This window comes from Chlamydomonas reinhardtii, chromosome 8, assembly GCF_000002595.2.
Source record: "Chlamydomonas reinhardtii strain CC-503 cw92 mt+ chromosome 8, whole genome shotgun sequence".
NCBI lineage: Eukaryota > Viridiplantae > Chlorophyta > Chlorophyceae > Chlamydomonadales > Chlamydomonadaceae > Chlamydomonas > Chlamydomonas reinhardtii.
This window is the reverse complement of record NC_057011.1, coordinates 4,217,006-4,238,293: the sequence shown is the minus strand read 5'-3', so window position 1 is coordinate 4,238,293 and position 21,288 is coordinate 4,217,006. Positions and strand designations below refer to the sequence as shown.

Sequence of the window (21,288 nt, the reverse complement as noted above, 5' to 3'; positions counted from 1 at the left end):
AAGTAAATGGAGCTCACCTAGGATGACTTCGCCAGTGAATCCTCGCTACTTACATGTGCGCGCGCTGTGAGGGCTTACGTTTACAGATGCAAATCAAATTATCTATGGGCACTGCTGGGCGTGGATGCGTGCAGGGTCCCCAACTCCCATTGAAATTGCCAGCACGCCCCCGGACCCCAGTTCCTCCGTGTCCCTCGCGCCACACGTCCTTACCATTGAACCCGTATAAATCCTGGGCCCTTATGGAGTTTTGGGGTTAGAGGGGAGGACAAGTCCTTGAAGTCAGGACCGTAGGGGCCCCGCCCATCCTACAGCCAAGCTTCCGCTGCACCGCTGACCCGCACGGCCGCACCAAGTCAGGGCAGTGTTGGTGCCTTGGTGGCAACCGTAGGCCCATCCCATTCGGGGTTGGCCGTTGGCGCCCAATGCGGCTGGAATATATGTAGCATTTACCGCGCTCCTGGATGAAGCACAAGGGGTTGTTCCTTGATTTGTGAATTATGAATGGCCGCATTACACGGGCCGCCCCACAAGCCCGTCCGCGTCGCGGAACGCCCCGTACTCCACACGTCCAACCACCAGCAAACATCAAGTCACGGTTAAGGGACGCCGGGTCGTCAATGTTCTAATAATGGCAAGTGCATATAAGTCTATGCATCCAATCGTCCATGCCGGCACACGCAGCCGGTCCGCCAAGGCACCCACACGCCCCACTGGCACTCCCACACCACGGTCCCGCCGCCACCTGCCCCCCGCTACCTGGCAACGACATACCTCGGCGTCACGTGCAGACCATGTGCGACTGTGCGTGCGTGTGCGCGCGTGCGGGAGCGCGTGCGTGCGTGTTCTGCGTTAGCAGGTCTACCCGACGGCCAGCCAAACAATGTATATATGTACAGACTCGCCGCTGCGCGTGCGTTCGCCGAAACGACAGCGACAGAGGCGACAAACCGGTGACATATAAATCGCACCCAACCGACCAACCGACAATCCATGATCCATCCCTTTGTGTGTGTATGCGCCAGTGCGCGTGGGCCGGGGCAATCGGTGCCTTGGCACGTTGCCCCGCGCGCGCATACCGTATGTGTGCGCGTTTGGAAGTGCAAATTCTGTGACTGCATGAGGACACCACAACATGATCCATGCATGCACCCCCATGCACCCCGCCAACACAGCACCAGGCTGCGGCCAAATCTTCCGCTTGCAATCGCCCCGTCGGACCCTTTCGCACGAATCCCACACAACCTTGCCGGTGATACCGTAATGCCAACGTGCCACGTGCCTGCGGGCAAGCGCAAACCCCGGGGGCCTCATAACCTCACACGCCATGCGCCACAACTCCAAAACCGGCCCCGACAGGCTCCGACGACTCCTTTCACCTCGCATCCCCAGCAATCCCCCGAGCACACACAGACACACACAAGCGCACACGGGGCCTTTGGTGCGCTTTCAGCAACCAGCCACCGAACGAAGCCCTCTTAAAACGAAACGTCCTTTGCGTGTCAAAACACCCCACTGCGTTCCTCGGGTCCAACCTGCCGTTCGTCCAGTCGCAATGCAGTTCTGTCCAATTCCAAATGCGCATACAGATATGCGGTGCCGTTGCGCGACACAGGCCCGGCGGCAGCCTGCGTCGCTCCGGGCGCCACCACAAAGCAACGCGTCGCGCCGCGGGGCGCCCGTGCGTGCTTGATTTGCTGCCGCCGAGCTAATTACCATACTATTAGGATTGTCGTCGACACAGAGCAAAGCAAGTCAACAATGCGGTCAGAAAACAGCCAGCTCGGAGCTATGTATTCCATGCACCCGCAAACAGACTTTCACAACATCCTCCAAACCTTATAAAGCCACGCACACGTTCACACATACCAACACATTAAGAGTCCGCGCACGGACCTACCGCCATACAAACTCTTAGAAAGCATGTGACACACGCGCATACGCACAGATTACCCACTCGCGCTAGGCATGCGCGTTTCTAAAAAAACATAGCCTCGCCAGAACGACTACAGGGAGTTCTGGACGTGACACATTTCCGCCGAAAGTTGACACAGCTTCAAACCAACGCACCAAACCAACCTCTTGAATCATGTGCGAAGAACCCCATGCGAAGAACCCCATGCGCCAAACAAACCGGCATATACTTCTCATGTGTGCGGGAGAATTTGGAACGGCACTACGGCGTAGCAGGCGCTGCAGCCAGCACACACACAATGTCGCGCGCGCCCGGCCACCGCGCTCCCTTCGCCGTCGCCTCCCGTCTCTCGTGCTCGCGTTCTCCACGACCACCACGTCACCACCACGTCACCACCACCCTCCTGTACATTGCATCTTGTACCCGCACGGCGGGCTTTCACCCGGGGGGATTGCAACCGTCTGCCGCCGCCGCGGCGGCAGCCGCCACGCCGCCGCCAGCACCGCCAGCCGCCGCCACTCCGACGGCACCGCCGCCGCCGCCGCCGCGACGCGCCGCCGCGCGCGCCAGCGCCACACGGGCCCGGACCGCGCCGCGCCAGCCGTGCCACAACGCCCAGCCGTGCAGCCACCCCACACCTCCTCCTCCAGCGCCCAGGCCGCCGCCGCCGCCGCCGCCGCCGCGGCCGCCGACAATCACGCCGGCAGGGCCCACCACGACAACGCCGCCGCCGCCACCAGCTGCCGCCAGCCCGCCATAACCGCCCAGGCCGCCCAAGCCACCGCCCAGTCATGACGCAACCGCCTGAGCCAGGTGCCGTCCCACGCCCGCCGCCGCCGCGGTGGCGGCGGCGGCATGCGGCATCGGCTGCGGCGCCGCCGGCACCGCGCCTGTCCCTGCCCCCGACGCCGTTGACGCGCCTGCCGTTGATGCCGCCGCCGGCCCGGCTGCCGCCGCTACGGCGGCGGCGGATGACGACACGGGGCCCGGCGCCAGAAGCACGAGGCTCCCGGTGCCCGCCGGCCCCGCGCCCGGCGCCACGCCGCCGGTCAGCGCCGCCAGCGCCGCCCCCACGCTCACGCCGGGGTCCACGCCCGCCGCCAGCGCCAGCGCCGCCGCCTCCAGCCCCATCAACCCGGGCAGCCCCGCCGCCGCCGCCGCCAGCCCCAACGGCAGCCCGACGCCGCCGCCGCCGCCCGGCATCACTGCCGTCATCGGCAGCTGCGCCTGCGTCAGCGGCAGCGACAGCGTCAGCGGCGGCGGCGCAGCCGCCGCCGCCGCCGCCGCGGCGGCCGCCAGCAGCGCCGCCGGGCTCAGCAGCGTCACGCAGTTGGCGACGGCGTTGGCGCAGGCGGGTGCCGATGAGGGGGGCGGCGGCGCGAAGAAGGGGTGTTCCAGGGCTTGCGGCGCTGTGAGGCGGTCGGCGGGGTCGTAGCGCAGCATGGCGGTGATCAGGTCCACCAGCTCGCCCGCGTAGGGGCGCGCCGTGGGGTCGCCTGCCGGGTGGGGGCGGTGGTGGTGATGGTGGTGGTGGTGGTGGTGGTGGTGGTGGGGGCGGTGGTGGAGGTGGAGGGGCCGGGGTGTTACATTCATGATTTGTTTTGGGGGGTGGGGGTGGAGGTGGGCTGGACACATCGTGACCTTCCTCCCCCTCACCTTCCTCCCCGCCTCGCTGCCCCCTTCCCCCTCCTCCCATGCGTCTCCCAGTTCTGCTTGATACGGTGTCACAGTAACCCGCCGTCCCATCCTCGCTCTTTTGCATTGGAATTGCTGAAAAGTTTGGGCTGGATTCTACAACCCCGCTCCCCACGCCCGCTCCCCCCCTCTCTCACCCTGCTCTAGGATGAGCTGATGCAGCCCGCTCAGCCGCTTGACGGCCTTGACGCTCTTGCGGCTGGCGGCGCCGTCCGGCCAGTTGAGCCGCCCGCTGCCGGCCGCAAAGTACTTGCCGGCGGGGGTGCGGGCGCAGCGGCCGGCCATGCCGGGAGGCAGCGGCCCCAGCACCGCCTCCATCATGGCTAGGTGCTCCAGGTTCTCGTGCGTCTGCAGGGTACGAGAAGGGGGATTACTATGTATTGGTGATTGAATAATGAGGTTGACTGAGAAGTTGTAGCCAGGCGCATTGGTGCAGCAGGCGCGTCGTGCCCGATGAGCGGGGGAGGGGGAGGCGTTGCCTGCATACTGCCGCCCACCTGGAACAGCGCCTCTCCGGTGATGAGCTCCACCAGGATGCAGCCGATGGACCACATGTCGCAGGGGTAGGACCAGCCCAGGCCCAGGATCACCTGCAGGGGGGGGGAGGGGGAACAGCAGGGGGCAGCAGGGGGGCTTGTAGAGTCCAGCCCAAACTAAACCGAACCCAATGCAATAGAGCGAGGAGCAGAGCGTGGGGGTTAGGGTAGGGTCGCCCCAGCTCGTCATTGTGCATGTCGCTGCCACTCCCCCCCCTCCCTCTCCTCAGCCCTCCTCCTCCTGCTCCTCCTCAGCCCTCGTCCTTCTGCTGCCGCCCCCCCCCCTGTGCTCCGCTAGTTCCGCTTTGTTTCATTTAGTTTGGCCTGGTGTTTATGCCCCCCCTATCCCCTTCTCCCTTTACCTCGGGCGCGCGGTAGTGGCGTGTGGACACGATGCAGCTGTGGTACTGCTCCTCAAAGGTGGCGGACCCAAAGTCGATGACCTTGATGGCGGAGGAGGGGGGCCGGCTGCAACAGCGCCCGCCGCTGCCGCTGTGGCGGGGGTTGGGGAGGTGGGGTGGGGGGTACCGGGGACGCGTGGGGGGTGTTGGGAGGGAGCACTGGATGTGTGGGGACGGACGCGCCCGTGCAAGCACAATGCGGCCCACAGGCGGCCCGACCTGAAGCGGCCCATGATGAACCCATCCGGGGCTCGTTTTGACTGAACGCCGCCACTGTCACACTGCCCTACCCCGACCTCAACCTCGTCCCCCGTTGCCGCCAGAGCTCCTCCTGGCCGGGCCCTCCTCCCTCCTCCCCTGTCCATCCCCTCACCCTGCCACCCCCCCCCCCTCTTAATCATGAATGTAACCCCCACACCGCACCTCCGCTCTCACCTGGACCCGGAGCTCTCCGCCGGCTGCTGCACGCCCACGCCGCCGCCGCCCGCCGCCACGCCGCACTCCTGACACGTCAGCAGGATGTTCTCAGGCTTCAGGCTGAGGAGGCGTTAGGAGGGGGAGGGAGGGGCGGAGGGGTTCGTGAGGTTAAGACTCAAGCGGACTATGGGCAGCTGGCATAGGGGTACATGATGCAGGGGGGGCTAGCCGCCCATGAAACACACGGGAGGAGGGCGGCGCTGGTACACACCGCTCCCCCTCCCCGTGCCCCCTGCCCCTCCCCATGTGATTACTTGGTGTCCCCTGATTCCCCTGCTTGTATCCTGTTCCCAATGTCACAACCTCGCAACCCCCTCCCCTCCCCCACCGCCCCTTCCCCCCCCTCCTACTCACTCCGTGTGCACCAGCCTCAGCTCGTGCATGTACGACACAGCCTCCAGCAGTTGCCGCCCGAAATCCTGTGGCGGGGAGAGGAGGTGGCGGGGGGTTACATACATGATTCATCAAGAAGGGGAGGAGGCAGAGAGACACACAGAGCGGGGGGCATGCAGAAAGAAAGAAAGACTGCTCTCCTCCGCGCCCCTCCCACCCCACCCCTACCTCCCCTACCTCCACTCCCTCCCCATCCCTTGATCTCCCCGCCCTTCCCACCTCCTTCCCCTCCCTCCTCACCTGCACCACGTCCAGCGGGAAGGGCTTGTAGCCGTTCTTGCGCATGTAGTCAAACAGGCTCAGCCCCAGCTTCTCAAACACCTGCGCGCCGGCGAGTGAGTGGGCACATGCGCGTTTGAGTTGTCGTCAGAGGAGCAGGACGAGGAGCAGGACGAGGAGAAGCAGGGGGTCCTCAAGAAGCGGGCCTTGCACACGCACAAACAAGCCGCAACCTGCGGCGCGGCTGGCTGCTGCGCCGGCGGCCCCACAACCCAGCGGCCCACCACCCCACCCCTCCGCCCGCCCGCACAGCGCCGCGGAGCCCCGACCCCTGCTGCACTGTGCTCCGCCGCCTGCGCCGCTTGGCCTCCTCCCCTGCCGAACCGGGCCGAACCGGGCTGGGTCGGGTCGAACCGGGTCGAACCGGGTCGAACCGGGCCGGGCCGGGCTGGGTCGGGCTCTAGCGCCTCATCCCCCCCCCTCCTGGCGGCGGCCGCGCCAGCCAGAGGCCGCCCGCTGCACCGCAAGCCGTCGCATCGTGCATAGCCCCCGCCGGCGCCGCCGCTGCCATCAGTGTCGCGCGGCAGCACCAAACGCAGCGGGGCTACAGGCGGCGGCGGCGACGCCTGCAGAGCCAGTGCGCCAGTGCCACCCCTCGTCGGCGCTGCCTCTCGCCGGTGCAGCGGCATGCGGGCAGGCGGGCGGGCGGTCTTGCAGCAACAAACACGGTCACCAGACGCCGCCGCGCCGCGCGCCGCCATGCCGCTGCCCAACCGACAGCCGCCACAACTGCGCCGCCTGCCGCTGCCGTCGCCTGCCGCCGCCCACCGATACGTCCATACTGCTGCTGCTGCTGCTGCCTGCTGCAACCGTCGCCGCCGCTCCAGCACCTCCGTCTGCTGGCACGGCACTCCGTCGCCCCCGCCTAGCGCCAGCCGTGCCCCACCCACCCACCCACCCACCTGCCCGTCCCTACAGCTCCAGATCCCCAACCCCCTCGAGCCCGCTCCTGGCCCCGGCTTGGCACATGCACACCCACAAGCCGCCAGCCCGCGGGCACCCACGGCTGGCTGGCTGGCCGGCTGCCCGCAGCGCCCCGAGTCCCTCAGTCCCTCAGTCTCCCAGTCTCTCAGTCCCTGAGTCTCTCAGTCCCTCAGTCTCCCAGTCTCTCAGTTCCTCAGTCTCCCAGTCTGTCAGCGTCAGTCGCGCTCACCATGCAGACGTGTCCGCGGTAGTCGAACCACTCCCGCAGCGCCACACAGTGACTGCGGCGTGGGCAGGGGGGGTTGCAAAGATGGGGGTGGTTGGTAAGATGACGGCGCACACGACGCATGGAGGCCAGCGTCACGACTTCGGGTCGTTGTGGTTGGCGTGTGTGAGGCCGGCCCGTCGCAACCATGGCCCAAGCCCCAGCAGCCCGCCAACCCACAGCCCACAGCTCCCGGCCCACAGCTCGCTAGGCACGCCCCTAGCCCCGGCATGTGGTGACCCCGGCCGGCCGACCCACTTGAGGCCGCAGGGGTCGTTCTTCTCCAGCGTGTTCAGCACCTCCAGCTGCGGGCGTGTGGCCGGGGCGGGGGGAGGCGGCGGGAGGTGAGGGGGAGGTGGCGGGGGTGAGATGGACTGGTCGGGGGCGTGGCAGGCCCTAGGAGTAAGGCCGGGAGGCGGAGCGCCACCATATGAAAGCAGACCGTCGGTGCCCCCGCTGGGGCCGGCATGCTGCTACGTGAAGCGGCACGGCTGAGTGCGCAAGCCATGGCTCCGTCGCCCCCGTGACAAGTCCCGCCCAAGCTGGGAAAGCCAGCAGGCGCCGGCAGCGCTCGGGGGGCAGGCCAGGCGGTCCGGCAGGCTGCGGTTGGCAACGTCCGAGCCTTCGCACCTCAATCATCGCCGCGTGCCGGTACTTGTCTATGTTGCGCACAATCTTGATGGCCACGTAGTCCTCCCGTTTCCGGTCCCAGCACTCCAGCACCCGCCCGAAAGTCCCTGCGCAGGCCATTTGCATGCTGCTCAGGCGCGCGTCCTCTCGCGCAGCAAGCCCCACAAACCACGACCGGCAGCGAGCAACGCACCTTCCCCCATTTTGGAGAGGATTTTGTCTGCGGGCAGCAAAATTGAGCGTTGTTAACCACTTGGGCGTGTTTCTGCGAGCACAAAAGTCCCCAGGAGCGTCCCACTTACATCGACTGGACAGGTTTTCGCCGAGCTCGTATTGGAAGTGTCCATCTGGCAGTGTCGAGAGGTGGGGAGCTCAGTTTGGGTTGCATTGACGACTTCAGCCCAAGCCCAGTGACGAAACGGCAGCGCTCACCTTTGTCGTCCTCCCGGAGAGGCGGGCTTAGCTTATCGGGCACTCGGAACGCGCTCAAGCTGATGGGCAGAGGCGCCCCTGGGCGCACTATCGGCTCGCCATGGAGCCTTGCCCGCTTCCGACTTGAGGAAACCTGCCCCGGGACAGCGACAACGCCCGTCAGCGTCTGGCAGTCCCAAACGAGTGCAGCAATTTCCCGCACCTCCGTCGACTCGTTGCTCCCGCTCTGGTAGAGCCTCTTCACCGTGAGCGGCCCTTGCCCTGGTCGCAACGACGAGCTCGCAACCTCATCCGCTGGCATCATAAGCAGCTGCCCACTCGAAAACGGTATCGGTACAAGTATTAGGGGGTTCAGCGGGCTGGACAGGCTCAAAAACATAGGGGCCAAATGGCCTGCAAAAAGCTTGTGTGCTCTCTGTTCCTTCCGCACTCGTTATCTGTGTCTTCGTTGAGTACTACAGCGTGGTTTGGTGTTCTAATTTTGGGGTGGCCTGGATTTTGAGGAGTGCACCAACGCTGGGTACATTCCCCAGCATTCCGAATCACAGGCGCGCTTTGGAAGCCCAGTTGGCCGTAAGGGTTGCATGAAATTTTATCCCATTTTTCGACGGCCTTTTAGCCCAGCTCGTGCGCCGTTGAGACCGTGTGCCATGTCGGCGCGTGGAACTCCGGAACCCCAACGGAAATGCCTAGTCACCCCGCGCCCTACACGGTGCAACACTCCGGCTCGAGTCATGCCACGGCACCGCCACGCCCAGGCTATCTCGCACGTTCAATGCATGATATGCTGGTCAGGTACGTTTCTGGAGCGCTACATATATGTGTATGGTACTGCTTGTTGCCATTGCGCACGGCGGGGGAAGGCACGCCACGCCGCAATTCCTGCCCTTCAGCCACCCACGAACGACCGTCACCCAAATCGCTGCTCGACCGCAACGGTATGCAACTGATCAACTCAAGCCAATTAATACTCCAACCAAGCAAGGGCTCGTCTTGTCTACGCATACCAGTAGTTGCTGCGGGCGAAACTACTGGGCGAAGCGGAAGCGGAAGCGGAAGCGGAGCCGGGAGTCCGCCAACTCAACCGCAACGGTTGCGCATCGCCGTCTCCCAAGTCCCAACCAACAACACACCAACCTGCTGTAAATTTCGGCCCGGACATGTGCCGCCGAAGGACTACCTCATTCACTCACTTCCAACAGACATTTCCCTGCTTTCCTGCTTCCAAGAGCAATGCGAGTTGAGCGACGCCCCACGACAGCAGCCCACTCCTGCAGCAGGCTGCTGCCGCTGGCGCCCACTACAACCTATTGCCGCCGGCCAACTCTTGCCACCGCCTTCTGCTGCCTAACGCCGCCGCCACCACCTCCTGCCTGCAGCCTCCGCCGCCTGCGTCCGCCTCCTGCGCCGCCCACTACCGCCTCCGCCTGCCACCACCTGCCTCCCGCCGCCGGCACCGCGCCACGCAGGAGCACCCACCAGCCGCCGGGGCCCTCACAGCAGGGGCATCGCGGAGCCCGGCGGCGGCTGGTGCTTCGGGTGCTGTCCGCCGCCCTCGGGCGCCAGGGCTTTGGCCGCGGCCTGCTGCTGCGCGTCCACAAAGTGTGTGACCGGCACGGCACCCAGGCCCGCCGCCTGCACAGCCGCATCAGCAGCAGTGGCATTTGCATGGGGGCGCAGTGGTGCACATAGGTGGTGAGGCCGGTTGAGCCGCAGGAGGGTGCCAGGCCCGGCAGGAGCAAGGGGAGCACACGGGTGCAGGCGACGCAGGGCGCGGTACGGCGCAAGGCTGCGGGGCGGCACTTGCGCGTCTCGACCCTCACCTGTCCGGATACCCGCTCCACCCGCTTTCGCCCCTGCCCACCCACCCCTCGTCCTTCGCGCCGGCCCCTTGTTAGCCACCCCTCACTACCACCCCAAAATCCCCAGCCCCCAACCCCCAGCCCCCAGCCCCCAGCCCCCCAACCACCCAACCAGCCCCCAACCCCCCAACCCCCCAACCACCCCCTCCCCTCACCACCGTGGCGCTGTCCAGCACGGCGCGGGTCTGGTCGTACAGCCGCCGGCACTCGGCCGCGTCGCGAGCCGCCCAGTTGACCGGGCTGCGGGCCACCGTGTTGCTGCCGCCCCTGTGTGGGTGTGTGGGGGGGGGCGGGGGTGCAGGGCGCGGCGGTGCAGGGTGTGGGGGCGGGGGTGCAGGGCGCGGCGGTGCAGGGTTCGGGTGCGGAGGGTTTGGGGGCGGCGGTGCAGGGTTCGGGTGCGGAGGGTATGGGGTCGCAGGGTGTGGGGGCGGCGTGTTGCGTCGTGTCGGAGGAGCACACATAGAAGGGGTGGAATGGTGGATACCGTACTCGCGTGGCTCGTGGTGTGCGACGTAAAAGCGCAAGGAAAGAGTTTGTGGAATGTGAACGCGGACATATCCGCCCCGCCCTGCACCCCCGCACCCTCCCCCGCACCACCCCCCGTCCCGCCCCGCCCCGCCCCGCCCCGCCCCGCCCCGCCCCGCCCCGCCCCGCCCCGCCCCGCCCCGCCCCGCCTTGCCCCGCCCTGCCCCTCACCAGCCGAAGAGCTGCAGTCCGAAGCTGTTGGGGCCGATGTAGGTGCCGCCGCGGCCTGTGGGGGTGGTGTGGGGTAGAGGCGGGGTTGAAGGTTGCGGCGAGGAGGCAGAGGACATGGCGGTGGCGGAGGAGGAGGGATAGCAGGTGGTGCAGAAGGGAAGGCGTGTCCTGTGGGCCGCGCGGAAACCCGCAGTTGACTGAGCGCTAGTCCCCAGTCCGCAACCCGCATCCTTGCACGCCCTCCTTCCCCTGCGCAACCACTCCGCACCCTCCCTCCTCCCCCACCCATTCCGCACCACCCACTCCGCACCCTGCCACCGCCTCCTCCGCACCCACCCTGCAGCCGCGGCTCGGTGGCTGCGAACAGCGGCGCCAGTGCACCGCGCAGCTCCGACTGGCCGTGCAGCCGCGAGCCGACAAACGCCAGCACGGACACGGGGTAGGACTTGTCGGACTTGGCCTCGCCGGGCGTGGACACGAGGCCTGGGGCAGTGGCAGGTGGGGGGGGGGGGGCGGGTTGTAAATGCCAGCCCGAACTAGGAGGGGGGGGAGGAGACGGGGGAATGGGGTAGGTGAAGGAGATGGGGAAGGGGTCAGCCGGGCGCGTCCCGCTTCACTCCGGCTCCTCTCCATCTCCCCTCCTACCTTTGCCCCTCATCCGCACAAGACGTTTGCCCCTCTTGATTGGAATTAACTACACCCCACCCCACCCCACCCTCTCTCTCTCCCTCCCTCCTGCCGTGATGTACAACGACTCGCTTATGCAGCTGCAGTTCTCCTTGCCGCGCGACTGTTTCCTTACGGGATTGGTTCAACGTTACCTCCCTCCCTCCCTCCTCACCCGGGTGCACCGGGAACACGTCCACGCCCGTGCCCCTCAGCCGGCGGTTGAGGTCGCGACTGGCCATGAGCAGGTAGAGCTTGGAGGCGGCGTAGGCGGGCAGGCCGCTGGTGCGCAGGTCCACGCCCCTGAAGGGGTGGTGAGGCGTGTGTGTGTGTGTGTATGTGGAAAGTATGAAGGGAGGAGGGGGTTGTCGTTGGATGTGAGGACAGGAGAAGGAGAAAGGGGGGACACTGTGTGCATGCCGTACATGTCTGTTCGGGTGCGCGTGGAGCCGTGGAGGGGGTGCGGCAGGCCGCTGGTGGCGGGGTTGTAGGTTTTGGTGAGCAGTTGGAACGCGCCAAGGCGCACTGAAGTGGAGGCTGGGGAGGGACCGAAGGTGTTCATGGCACACCAGTGTGGCGAGACCTCAAGCCCGGTCCCGGGCCTCTTTCATGCCGTGCGCGGCCCTTCCTGCTCCCGGATGGGCTCGCACACCTACACGCAAACACACACCGCTCCGGGTCCGCACGGCATGCCCAGCGCTACAAGGTAAGCCAGCCCCCTGCTTGCCGTTTGGCACTGAGCCCTCGAGTACTCGCGTCCTCAAAGAGCTGCGGGCGCACAGAGCTCCGGTGGCGCTGTGGCCGGTTGGACCACAGCGCTCACACACCGGCGTAAATGCTCTGAAGTGCAGCGCTGGGCCCGGCGGGCAGACCTGGCGCGCTCAAGCCACGCGGGGCCGCGCTGTACGTTTGGAGTATGCGTGCGATGGGACAGTGTTTAGGCAGGTTGGTTAGGTCCCGCTGAACGTTTGGAGTATGTGTGCGACCCTTGCCGGGAGCAGGCCAGCACGGACGGTCAAGCGGGTCCCACTCGCGCACGGCCCTGCGGGCCGGTCGTGTCCCCAGCCCAATACCTTTCCTATAGCATCTTATATCACATATAAGGTCATTAGAGTAACCCGGGGGCATTGAATCGAGCCGGGGCCGACCTCGAACATCTAAATGTCGCGTTCGCCAGGACACGCCATACCAGGCCAGACAGTAGCCTAACTACACCTATGCATATATCTGTGTTGACGGCAATCGATAAAGCCCGAAAACAACGCCTATGTAGGATGTTGGCTTCGGTCAATTTCGCGACTTGAGCCTCGACGAGCACGTTTTAGCCTGCTGTCAAGCGCTATTGCTCCAACAGATTGCATGTAACATATACATTAAGTGGCGGAGTCTGTATCCCGCTCTGCATTTTTCTCGGGGCGACGTCTCCTGGCCTCCTCGGCGTGCGGGTTTGGCTGGGGAAACGCACCCCCCGGACGGCACGCGGTGAAACCCCCCTGATAGATTGTCCTTCAAGCATCAGCAAGCCATAGACGAGATGAGTCCGTAGACGTGGCGGCTTCCTTGAAGGACAATCTACCAAGGGGTTTTGGTGCCATCCCGTGGGCGCCTCCCTGGGGACACGCTTTTTCCTGGAGTGGGACCCGCTTGCGGACGGTACGGCTCAGAAAGCAGCCTCCCTTGGTGAGCTCTGGCGAGCCCAGTGCCCAGTGGGGTCGTTTGGATGGGTTATGGCGCATGTTGGCAATATAATGGAGTCACGGGTGGTTGCGTCATGGGCCCATGGACGGAACGGCAGCGCGCGGGGTATACGCGTGCGGGGCGGGCCGCTGACGCCGAGGCGGTCTGAGCGAGACTAGGGTTTCATGCATGCGCATGCGGACCGCCCATTGAGTCCATTTACTATTGCATGTTCTGTGTTGACTACTATGCTGATTACGCTCGACAGCTGAACCCGCCCTGAGGAGGTTACTGCGTCTTGGTGTCGGCGCCATTTCGTGCATGTGGCGGCGAGTCGGCGACGAACATGTCGCCGAGACGTGATGCAGTAGCAGTATGCGCAAATCATGTACATGTGTTTAGCTATACGCATATACCGGCCCGCGACAATGCCCCTGCGCGGGAGCTGGTGTGCATTAGATCCCCCTCACGACGGCTTTCGGCCTAGTCCCAGAAGCGCGATAACCAAATGGCGAACGACACTGGCACGGCTATGAATGACCCTAGATATGCCAGTCACTGGTCGTGTGCATGGTGGTTCCCCCTGCAAGCCCCCCTGTGTGGCCTGCCCCCTCCTGCCCCCACCCCCACCGTGCGCGCCCCCTGGCGCTGCGTGCGGCCTACGCACGGCCGTGGTCTGAAGACGGCGTGGCAGAGACGAGCTAGGGCGGATGCGAGTGCTAGGGGGCTGAGCGAATGCACATGCGGCGCTGGGTGCGGGGCGCAATGCCCGGACAGGCTGCGAACGCGGGCCCCAACACACACATTGCGGTGCCGCAACCGCCGCTCAACCCGCGGCCGCCGTCCCTGCTCCCTACCTGTTGCTGCACGTCCCACAACCTGCCTACCGGAAAGGCACGTGCATCGCCACGCCCGCCACAGCCAACACGCAGCCACTCCCCAGTCCCCCCGGGTAACACGCTGCTGTGGCATGTGTCGGTGTGTGTTCCCGTGTGAGCCCGCCCCCAGCTCCCCATTCGGGCAGCAATCCGTGTGCCCCGTGTGTGTCTTCAACACAGCAAGCCATGCCGTACGGCTGCTGTGTTTGATGCATGGGCAAAACGGCTACGACCAAGGCGGGACTCGAACCCGCAATCTTCACCTGCATCGTCTAGAATCGGAGGGTGACGCCTTATCCATTAGGCCACTCGGCCTCGAGTGGGTGCCAGAAATGCCTAACCCGCATAAGACAACCCAAGACCAAGGGTGGTGGTGCTGGTGTTATGCCGCACTCGCGCGTTGGCCGGAGGTGCGCAATTTCCATGCCGCAACGACCTAAACATGCTGTCACACTCAAAAGCGTTCAGTATCGGTACGCACATGCGAGGTGGCTATGCCGGGAGATGAGCACACGGGGTTCAGCCGAACCTAATGGCACCCCTGCTGCGGCGTGCCACGGGATGCTGGGCGCTGCCAAGGGGGGTGTGAGATGAGACAGGGTTTAGGGGGGTTGCAGATACCAGCCCAAACTAAAGCAAACCCAACGCAATTACCCAGTGGGGGGGAATAGGGGGGGGGGCTGCCGGCGGCTGCCGTGGGGAGAGGCGCAGCGCTCAGCCGCGTGGCCCGTGTGGCGCGCAACGGGGTTTGGCGCTGTCTGTGTCTGCGGCCTGGTATGGAGGTATGGGGGCGGGCGTTGTGGCCTCCGGGCGGTGCACGTGCTGTAGCTAAGGGCCTGAGGCGGCGGGTGGCGGGGTGGCGGCCACTTCCTCCCTGCTCCCCACCCATCCCCCATGCGGCTCCCCTCTCCCCCACCCCTGCCGTCCTTGATAGACACCACACTCCCCCGCCCTAGCCTCAAAACATCTTCCCCTTTACTTCCCCCCTTCGGGCCCTTTCCTCCCCTCCCCTTTCCTCCCCTCCCCTTTCCTCCCCTCCCCTCCCCTTTCCTCCCCTCCCCTTTCCTCCCCTCCCCCACCGTCCTCCGCCCTCCTCCCCCACCCCCCACCTCAGGTCGTCCCAGTGCACGCGGCCGAACGCCTCCCCGAAGCTGGCCACGTTGACCACGCGGGAGGGGGCGGAGGCGCGCAGGCGCGGCAGCAGCAGCAGCGTCAGGTACAGCGGGGCGTAGTAGTGGGTGGCCAGGGTGCTGCGTGCGCACACAGGGGGGAGGCACACAGGGGGGAGGGGAGATGGGGAGGGGCGCAGGACGGGGAAGGGGGAAAGAGGGCCGCAGGAGGCATGGGAATTGGAGAGTGGGAGGCCATCTGTGAAGGTCACGTACCGTACTCACGCGGCACCAAGTCCCCACCGCCTCTCAGCCATCACCGACATGGCCCGCCACCCCGCCACCGCTCCGCCACCGCCACCGCCACCCCGCCACCGCCACCCCGCCACCCCGCCGCCCCCCCTTGCCCCCCCCTGCCACGGGCACCCACGTCTCGAAGCCGTCGGCCGTGACTGCGAAGGGCCCGGGCGCCATCCCCCCCGCGTTGTTGACCAGCACGTGCAGCGGCGAGCCGGTGGCGGTGAACTCCTCAGCCAGCCGCTTGACGGAGCTGTGTGTGGGGGGCGGGGGTGTGTAAGGGCAGGGGGGGGGAGGGAGGGGCGGGAAGGGAGGGGCGGGGAGGGGGGGAAGGGAAGGGGGGGGGGGCGGTTGGGCGGTTGAGGTGTAAAACATGAAACATGAGAAATGAAACCTTGTCTGCGCCCGCCCAGGCACAGGGGCAGTCGTCGGCAGTCGTCGGCGCCGTGAATCAAGCAGGCACGCAGCCACGCAGTACAGACCGCCGGTACTCGTGTGTGTCGTTTGTGCAGCACCGCTGTCCGTGTATACGTAGTACACCTTCTCTCACTTCCGCGCTCACCTGTTAGTTCTTGCGCCCTCCCCGACCCCCCACCCCCCACCCCCCACACGCACCCACCCACCCACACACCCACACACACACAAACACACACACACACACGCACCCACCTGAGGCTGGCCATGTCTGCCTGCATCAACGTCAGCTTAGCGTGCGGGATGTCGCGTTTGATGTCCTCAGCAGCCCTGTGCGTGGAAGTTTTGGGTTGGTTCAGTTTTATGGGTGGGGTGAGGTGGGCGGGTGCGTTTGCCTGGCCTGCAGGCAAAGCAGCTGCTGCAGTTTCACACGTGGACGATCGTTTTGCGGGACTGCTGCTGCTGCTGACTGTCCCTCTCAGCTCCTCATCGTTCCTCTTGCCCTGACTTCTCTCCATCATCGTTGCTCAGCCTACCCACCCCGCCTCCCTCTCCCCGCCCCCTCGGCCCCCACCCCCTCCCTCCCCTCCCCCTCCCTCCCCACCCCCTCCCCGTCACCCACTTGCGCCCCTTGTCCTCGTCCCGCACCACCATCACCACGTGTGCGTTGTTGCGGGCCAGTAGCCGCGTGGCCTGTGCGTGGGTGCGTGTGTAGGGGGTGTGTATGTAAATACCAGCCCAAACTAAACCAAAACCAGCTAGAACGAGCGGAGCATAGTAGAGGGGGGCCGCCAAGAGGTGGGAGGCAGGGAAGGACGGAGTAGGCGGGGGGGCATGTGCGTGTGTGGAGGCGGCGAGGAGGCGTGGCAGGTGTGGGTTACCCCTCCAGGCTCCAGCTAATACCCCACACCTGCCAAACCCCAAGCTCGTTCCCCCAGGCGCATCAACGACTGCCCTGCTGGGCCTCTGTGACCAAGCCCTGCTCCTGCTGCCACGTGCCGACAGTCCATTCGCTTCGCTTGCTGTAGCACGCACGCACCGTGTCTAAACACGCACGCGGATTTCACCCAAAACACAAAAACACACCCTGCCACCCCCAGATCCCCGGCTCCCCAACCACACACACACACACACACACACACACACACACACACACACACACACACACACACACACACCTGGAAGCCAATGCCACTGTTGGCGCCCGTGATCATGACCACCTGCGCGAGTGGGCGAGAGATTGACAGATTTTGTAGGAGGCGTGTGTTTGTGTGTTTGTTGTGCATGCGTATGTGTGGCATGCAAACCGCACAAGGACCCACAAGCGCAAAGACAGCGACACTGTGCATGCGATTGCGTGCGTGTGCATGTGTAGCGCGGGTGGAGCCTGTGCGCGTGGTGCCATGGCAGTTTGCACGGCCGGGGGAACGGAGAACTTGCCCCCTCCATCCCACATATGCGCCCATCCACACACACCCCACCCCCACGCCTCGCACTTCAATCCTAGCCCCCCCCATCCAGTTTCTCCTTGCAGCGCGACTGTTTCCCTACGGGATTGGTTCAAAGTTAACCCCCCCCCCGCCCTCCCCCCCCCGCCCACGCACCTTGCCAAACATGTCTGTCATGTCGCGGTCCGGGTCCCACCCCGGCAGCAGCTGCCGCGCCCACCCCGGCAGCAGCCCCAGCAGCCCCTCCCCACTGCCGGGCGACAGCAGGGCGCGAGCCACGCCCGCGGGCAGCGACAGCAGCCATTGGGTCAGGTCGGCGATGCTACTGCCGAGGGCGGTGTAGGCGGTGCCGGTGCTACTGCCGGTGGTGGTGGTGGTGGTGGTGCCGGAGGCGGGGAGGTTGAAGGAGGCGGGCGGGCTTGCAGCGCTGGCCATGGCGGCGGTAGTGGTGCTGCGGGGGTGTGGTGCAGGTGGTGCTGCTGCTGCGACTGCTGTTGGTACTGCTGCAATAAATGGTGGCGTTGCTACAAATGGTGGTGCTGCTGTGTTCGATGTATGGGTTAGCTAGTGCGTGGTGCAATGCGCGGCTACAGCAGAGGCGATGAAGTTGGGGGCAGCAGCGGTAAAAGCAGTGCCACCGCAGCCGTGGCAATGTGCGTGCTAGGTTACACCAATGCAGGTTCTAGATTTATATGTATGCTGTATGTGTTGTAATGTTTTATCCGAAGCATTCGGGTGAGGGCGCGGGGAACGCCGCCAAGGCAAAGACCCGCGGGACCCCACGCTCGATCGCCCATGCGCAGCATCATGTGTGGCGCCAAGTAAGGGCGGCGGCGGCTCTCCTGCCGTCCTTCCCCAGACGCCCGCGTCCTGAGCTGCTTTCTGGCATCAGCAGATAGCATAGGATATCGACCTCAGCCGCTACCAAAGCGCAACACGCATCGGCGGCGGGTCAATTTTCCCGCGCACCTTTATTGCTGTGCTCGTGCGCTTTCGCTTTCGCTTTCCTTCTCGCCCGGCCTCGTTTCGCCCCTCGCATTGCGGCATCTGGAGCCCAACAGCGACAGCTCAAGCCGAAACCCAGCGCCGGACTAGCGAACTGAACAGCTAGCTACCCCGCAAGCTGGCTTTCTAGCTAGCTCCAGAAGCAACAGCAGCAGCAGTTATAAGCCAGCCATACATGTCGTCTGCGACGGAGCCGGGCGGCGGCGGTGACACGGCGGTGGGCGACGTGAAAATGACGGACCAGGGCCCGGCTGGCCCCACCGTGGCACTGGAGCGAACCGCCTCCGGCCTCAAGCGACTGCACGACGGCGAAGTCAAGCCGCAGCAGCCGCAGCAGCAGCAGCAGCAGCAGGCGAAGGATGCTGACCAGGGCGGCGACCAAGGCGGCGCGAAGGATGTGGGGGTGGCGGCTGGCGGCGGCGGCGGCAGCGGCAAGGAGGCGGCGGCGGCGGCGGATCTGCCGGCGGTGCTGAAGGCGGGCGCCCAGGCGGCGGCGGCTGGCGGCGGCGGCGATGTGGGCGGCGGCGGCGGTGGCGGCGGTGGAGAGGACACGACGGCAGTGCCCATGGAGGTGGAGGAGACAGCGGCGGTGAGGCGCGCTGCTGGCGAGGTGGCAGAGGGGTGGGCGGGGCGGGGTGCTTCGACCGGCGGAGGGAGCCGGGCGGGCACGCGGGCGGCGGGGGCCTGCCGAGCAGCCGCCAGTGGATGGCACACAGTCAACCCGTCGCCGCCTCTGGCAGCAACCTGTTGTGTGTGTGTGTAGCGCAGGGGTCGTCCGAGTGGCTAGCTGTAGCAGGGGAGGCCGCCGCCCCTGGCGGCCCTGGGGCCTTGGCGACTGCCCCCATTGCCCTGACTGCTAACTGCTTCTGCTACTGCTACTGCTACTGCTGCTGCCACTGCTACTGCATGCCGCCTGACGCGCAGGCCCCCCCGCCCACCACCATCGACACCGCCACCGCCGGCGGCGGCACGCCATCCAAGGCTGCTACTGCCGCCGCCGGCACCACTGCCGCCGACGACGACAACGGCGCCGCCACCGAGGCTGCCGATGCTACTGCCGCCGCGCCGTACATTGGAACCACCGCCGGCACCACCGACACCACGACCGAGCAGCAGCAGCAGCTGCAGCAGCAGCAGCAGCAGCTGCAGCAGCCTCCTGCTACTGCCGTCGCCGCCGGCACCCCGGTCAAGGCCGCCGCCGGCGCTGCTACAGCCTACTCCACGCCTAACAAGACCGGCGGCGGCGGCAAGGCCACCCCCGGACCCAGCAGCGGCACTGGCGGCGGCGGCATTGGCACTCCGGCGGCCCTGGAGGCGGCGGCGGCGGCTGGCAGCGGCAGCGCTGGCAAGCGCACCCCTGGCGGCGGTACCGCGGCTAAGGGCACCCCTGGCGGAGGCAGCGCTGCTAAGGGCACCCCGACCCTCGTGGCACGCTCCTTCGGGGATGCGCAGCCGTCGGCGGCGGCGGCGGACGCGGGCCAGGGTAAGTCGTGGACGTGTGTGTGGACATGTTATTTGTATGGAGTGAGGGAGTTAGTTGTCATGCATTAGCATCGCACGTTCGACGGGATATATGCCGCGGAGAAGTGAAGCGGTAGGTAGCCCAACCTTGACAGCGGTCCCCTGACAGCGGTCCCCTGCTGACAGCGGCCCCGGGATAGTTCATTATAAGATCTTTAATGATATTGTGTGACAGTTGTCACGTGCATCTCACCTCCTACACCTCCCATCCACCTCCCCAGCTGCAGCAGCAGGCGGCGGCCACGCTGCTGACCCGACCACGGGCGAGGGCGAGGGCGGCGGCGGCGGCAGCGGCGGCGCCACCAGCTTCACCGCCGCCATGGAGGTGTGTGTGCGTGTGTGTGTGCGTGTGTGTGTGTGTGTGTGTGTGTGTGTTAAAAAACGAAACGAAAGCCCGCCGTGTGTGTGTGTGTTGGAGGGGGGGCCGTGACTGGTCTGGAAAGGGGGGAGGGGTAGCCGCTTCCACCATCTATCCCTCCACGGGAAAGCTGCGAATGTGGCTGGGAGGCGACCGCCGAGGCCTGCGTGCGGGCACGACCCACGTACCGCCACACCGGGCACTCGCACTACACAATCGCACTCACACACACACACGTAGTAGTAATCTTGTATGACTGTAGCCATGTGCTCTCACTGTTCTTGTGCTCCCATCTTCCCACCTGGCACAGGCCGCGGTCCTGGCGGGCAAGTCGCCCTCCGCCGCTGCGCCCGCCGACAGCGGAGGTGAGCACGCGCCTACGCAGACGCGGCGGTGTGCGGCCTTGCTTCGTGGTCTGAGCCTCGATGCGTGTGCACGTGATGCCGTTTGACACGCACTGCGTGCCAATTGCGCGCCGCTCCCTGGACCTCCCCCACCTAGTCCAGATGATTCCCCACTCCCCCCAGTCGCACTCATCCGGACCTGCAAACATACCGGCGTCCGGGCAACCCGCAACCTCCCACCCTCCCCAAATCCGCACCCACACACACCCACACACACCTGCAGGCTCCCCCGCCGCCGCCGGCGCCACCACGCAGCCCACTGTGGGCAGCCCAGGCACTCGCCCGCCGCCCACCACCGCCGGCCCGCCGCCGGCGCTCGCCTCCCAGTCCGACTTCCCGCCTCTGACCCGCCCCGGCGAGACCGCAGGCGGCGCCGCCGCTGGCGGCGGCGGCACCGAGGCGGGTGCTACTGCCACTGCTGCTGATGACGCTGGTGCTGCTACTGCTGTGGGTGGCGGGGACAAGGCCGCGGCGGCAGTGGCGCAGGAGCCGGCCGGCGAGGGCAGCTATGTAGAAAAGGCCGCGGCCTAGAGGTGGTTGCGGGATGGATGATTCAAGATGCGCCTGAAGGCAGTGGCAGTAAAACAATATAGTATAATGCATGTTCTCGGACAGCTCCGACTAACCCCCAACTAACTCGTGTACGGCACCCCAATCCCCTCAGCCGTACAGGAGTTTCAGTGCGAGTCGGCAGCTGCGCGAGTGTGAGCAGGTAGTTGTACGGCGGCCCGGCTCGGAAGCTACCTGACTGTAGTGACGCACACGGGCAGTTGGTGCTAGTCGGTAGGCGCGCGAGTGGGAGCTGGCAGTTGAGTGCGCACGTGTGTGGGAAGCTGTGTCTGAGCACGGTGGGGCACGGCGGAGGCTGGCGGTTGGCGCACCGCGCGAGTGGGAGTGCATAGTGGTGCGCGTCGCCGCTTGGAAAGCTGCGTGTGTGAGCTGCGTGTAAACTCAGAGAGATGCATGGGGCTGACCCGGTTTCCATACGCTGCCTCTGGGCGCAACA

The 21,288-nt window shown here is 65.9% G+C and overlaps 3 protein-coding genes across 3 annotated transcripts; 1 reads left to right on the top strand and 2 right to left on the bottom strand.

Annotated features, from left to right (window-relative positions):
• Positions 1–68: 68 nt before the first annotated feature.
• On the bottom strand, positions 69–8,424 carry CHLRE_08g380600v5 (uncharacterized protein). The gene is made up of 15 exons (XM_043065255.1): positions 8,150–8,424; positions 7,948–8,080; positions 7,818–7,862; positions 7,709–7,735; positions 7,516–7,622; positions 7,144–7,190; positions 6,850–6,901; positions 5,658–5,738; positions 5,379–5,443; positions 4,983–5,084; positions 4,509–4,638; positions 4,108–4,200; positions 3,748–3,958; positions 2,743–3,411; positions 69–2,655 (listed from the first exon to the last, which is right to left on the bottom strand). The coding sequence occupies exons 1-15, from the start codon at positions 8,246–8,248 to the stop codon at positions 2,354–2,356; spliced, it is 2,163 nt and encodes a 720-aa protein (XP_042922256.1). The 5' UTR covers positions 8,249–8,424; the 3' UTR covers positions 69–2,353.
• A 108-nt stretch (positions 8,425–8,532) lies between these two features.
• CHLRE_08g380550v5 (uncharacterized protein) lies at positions 8,533–17,674 on the bottom strand. The gene is made up of 13 exons (XM_043065254.1): positions 17,151–17,674; positions 16,725–16,766; positions 16,169–16,239; positions 15,802–15,876; positions 15,266–15,385; positions 14,836–14,976; positions 13,706–13,727; positions 11,899–11,966; positions 11,347–11,474; positions 10,842–10,988; positions 10,506–10,560; positions 9,965–10,076; positions 8,533–9,582 (listed from the first exon to the last, which is right to left on the bottom strand). The coding sequence occupies exons 1-13, from the start codon at positions 17,427–17,429 to the stop codon at positions 9,442–9,444; spliced, it is 1,401 nt and encodes a 466-aa protein (XP_042922255.1). The 5' UTR covers positions 17,430–17,674; the 3' UTR covers positions 8,533–9,441.
• A 230-nt stretch (positions 17,675–17,904) lies between these two features.
• Positions 17,905–21,243, top strand: CHLRE_08g380500v5 (uncharacterized protein). The gene is made up of 5 exons (XM_043065253.1): positions 17,905–18,588; positions 18,924–19,482; positions 19,742–19,845; positions 20,189–20,243; positions 20,506–21,243. Exons 1-5 carry the CDS (start codon positions 18,175–18,177, stop codon positions 20,811–20,813), a joined length of 1,440 nt encoding a protein of 479 aa, XP_042922254.1. The 5' UTR covers positions 17,905–18,174; the 3' UTR covers positions 20,814–21,243.
• Positions 21,244–21,288: the final 45 nt, after the last annotated feature.

What these genes read in the sequence shown, in the direction of transcription:
- CHLRE_08g380550v5 (XM_043065254.1), bottom strand. Translation starts at nt 17,429, where the DNA reads ATGGCCAGCGCTGCAAGCCCGCCCGCCTCCTTCAACCTCCCCGCCTCC. An exon ending in TGACAGACATGTTTGGCAAG is followed by an intron (nt 16,767 to 17,150) that starts GTGCGTGGGCGG and finishes CCACTCGCGCAG; the next exon opens with GTGGTCATGATCACGGGCGC. An exon ending in GCAGACATGGCCAGCCTCAG is followed by an intron (nt 15,386 to 15,801) that starts GTGGGTGCGTGT and finishes CCCCACACACAG; the next exon opens with CTCCGTCAAGCGGCTGGCTG.
- CHLRE_08g380500v5 (XM_043065253.1), top strand. Translation starts at nt 18,175, where the DNA reads ATGTCGTCTGCGACGGAGCCGGGCGGCGGCGGTGACACGGCGGTGGGC. An exon ending in AGGTGGAGGAGACAGCGGCG is followed by an intron (nt 18,589 to 18,923) that starts GTGAGGCGCGCT and finishes CCTGACGCGCAG; the next exon opens with GCCCCCCCGCCCACCACCAT. An exon ending in TGCGCCCGCCGACAGCGGAG is followed by an intron (nt 20,244 to 20,505) that starts GTGAGCACGCGC and finishes ACACACCTGCAG; the next exon opens with GCTCCCCCGCCGCCGCCGGC.
- CHLRE_08g380600v5 (XM_043065255.1), bottom strand. Translation starts at nt 8,248, where the DNA reads ATGCCAGCGGATGAGGTTGCGAGCTCGTCGTTGCGACCAGGGCAAGGG. An exon ending in TCTCCGGGAGGACGACAAAG is followed by an intron (nt 7,863 to 7,947) that starts GTGAGCGCTGCC and finishes CGACACTGCCAG; the next exon opens with ATGGACACTTCCAATACGAG. An exon ending in TCCCGCTGGACGTGGTGCAG is followed by an intron (nt 5,444 to 5,657) that starts GTGAGGAGGGAG and finishes TCCCCGCCACAG; the next exon opens with GATTTCGGGCGGCAACTGCT.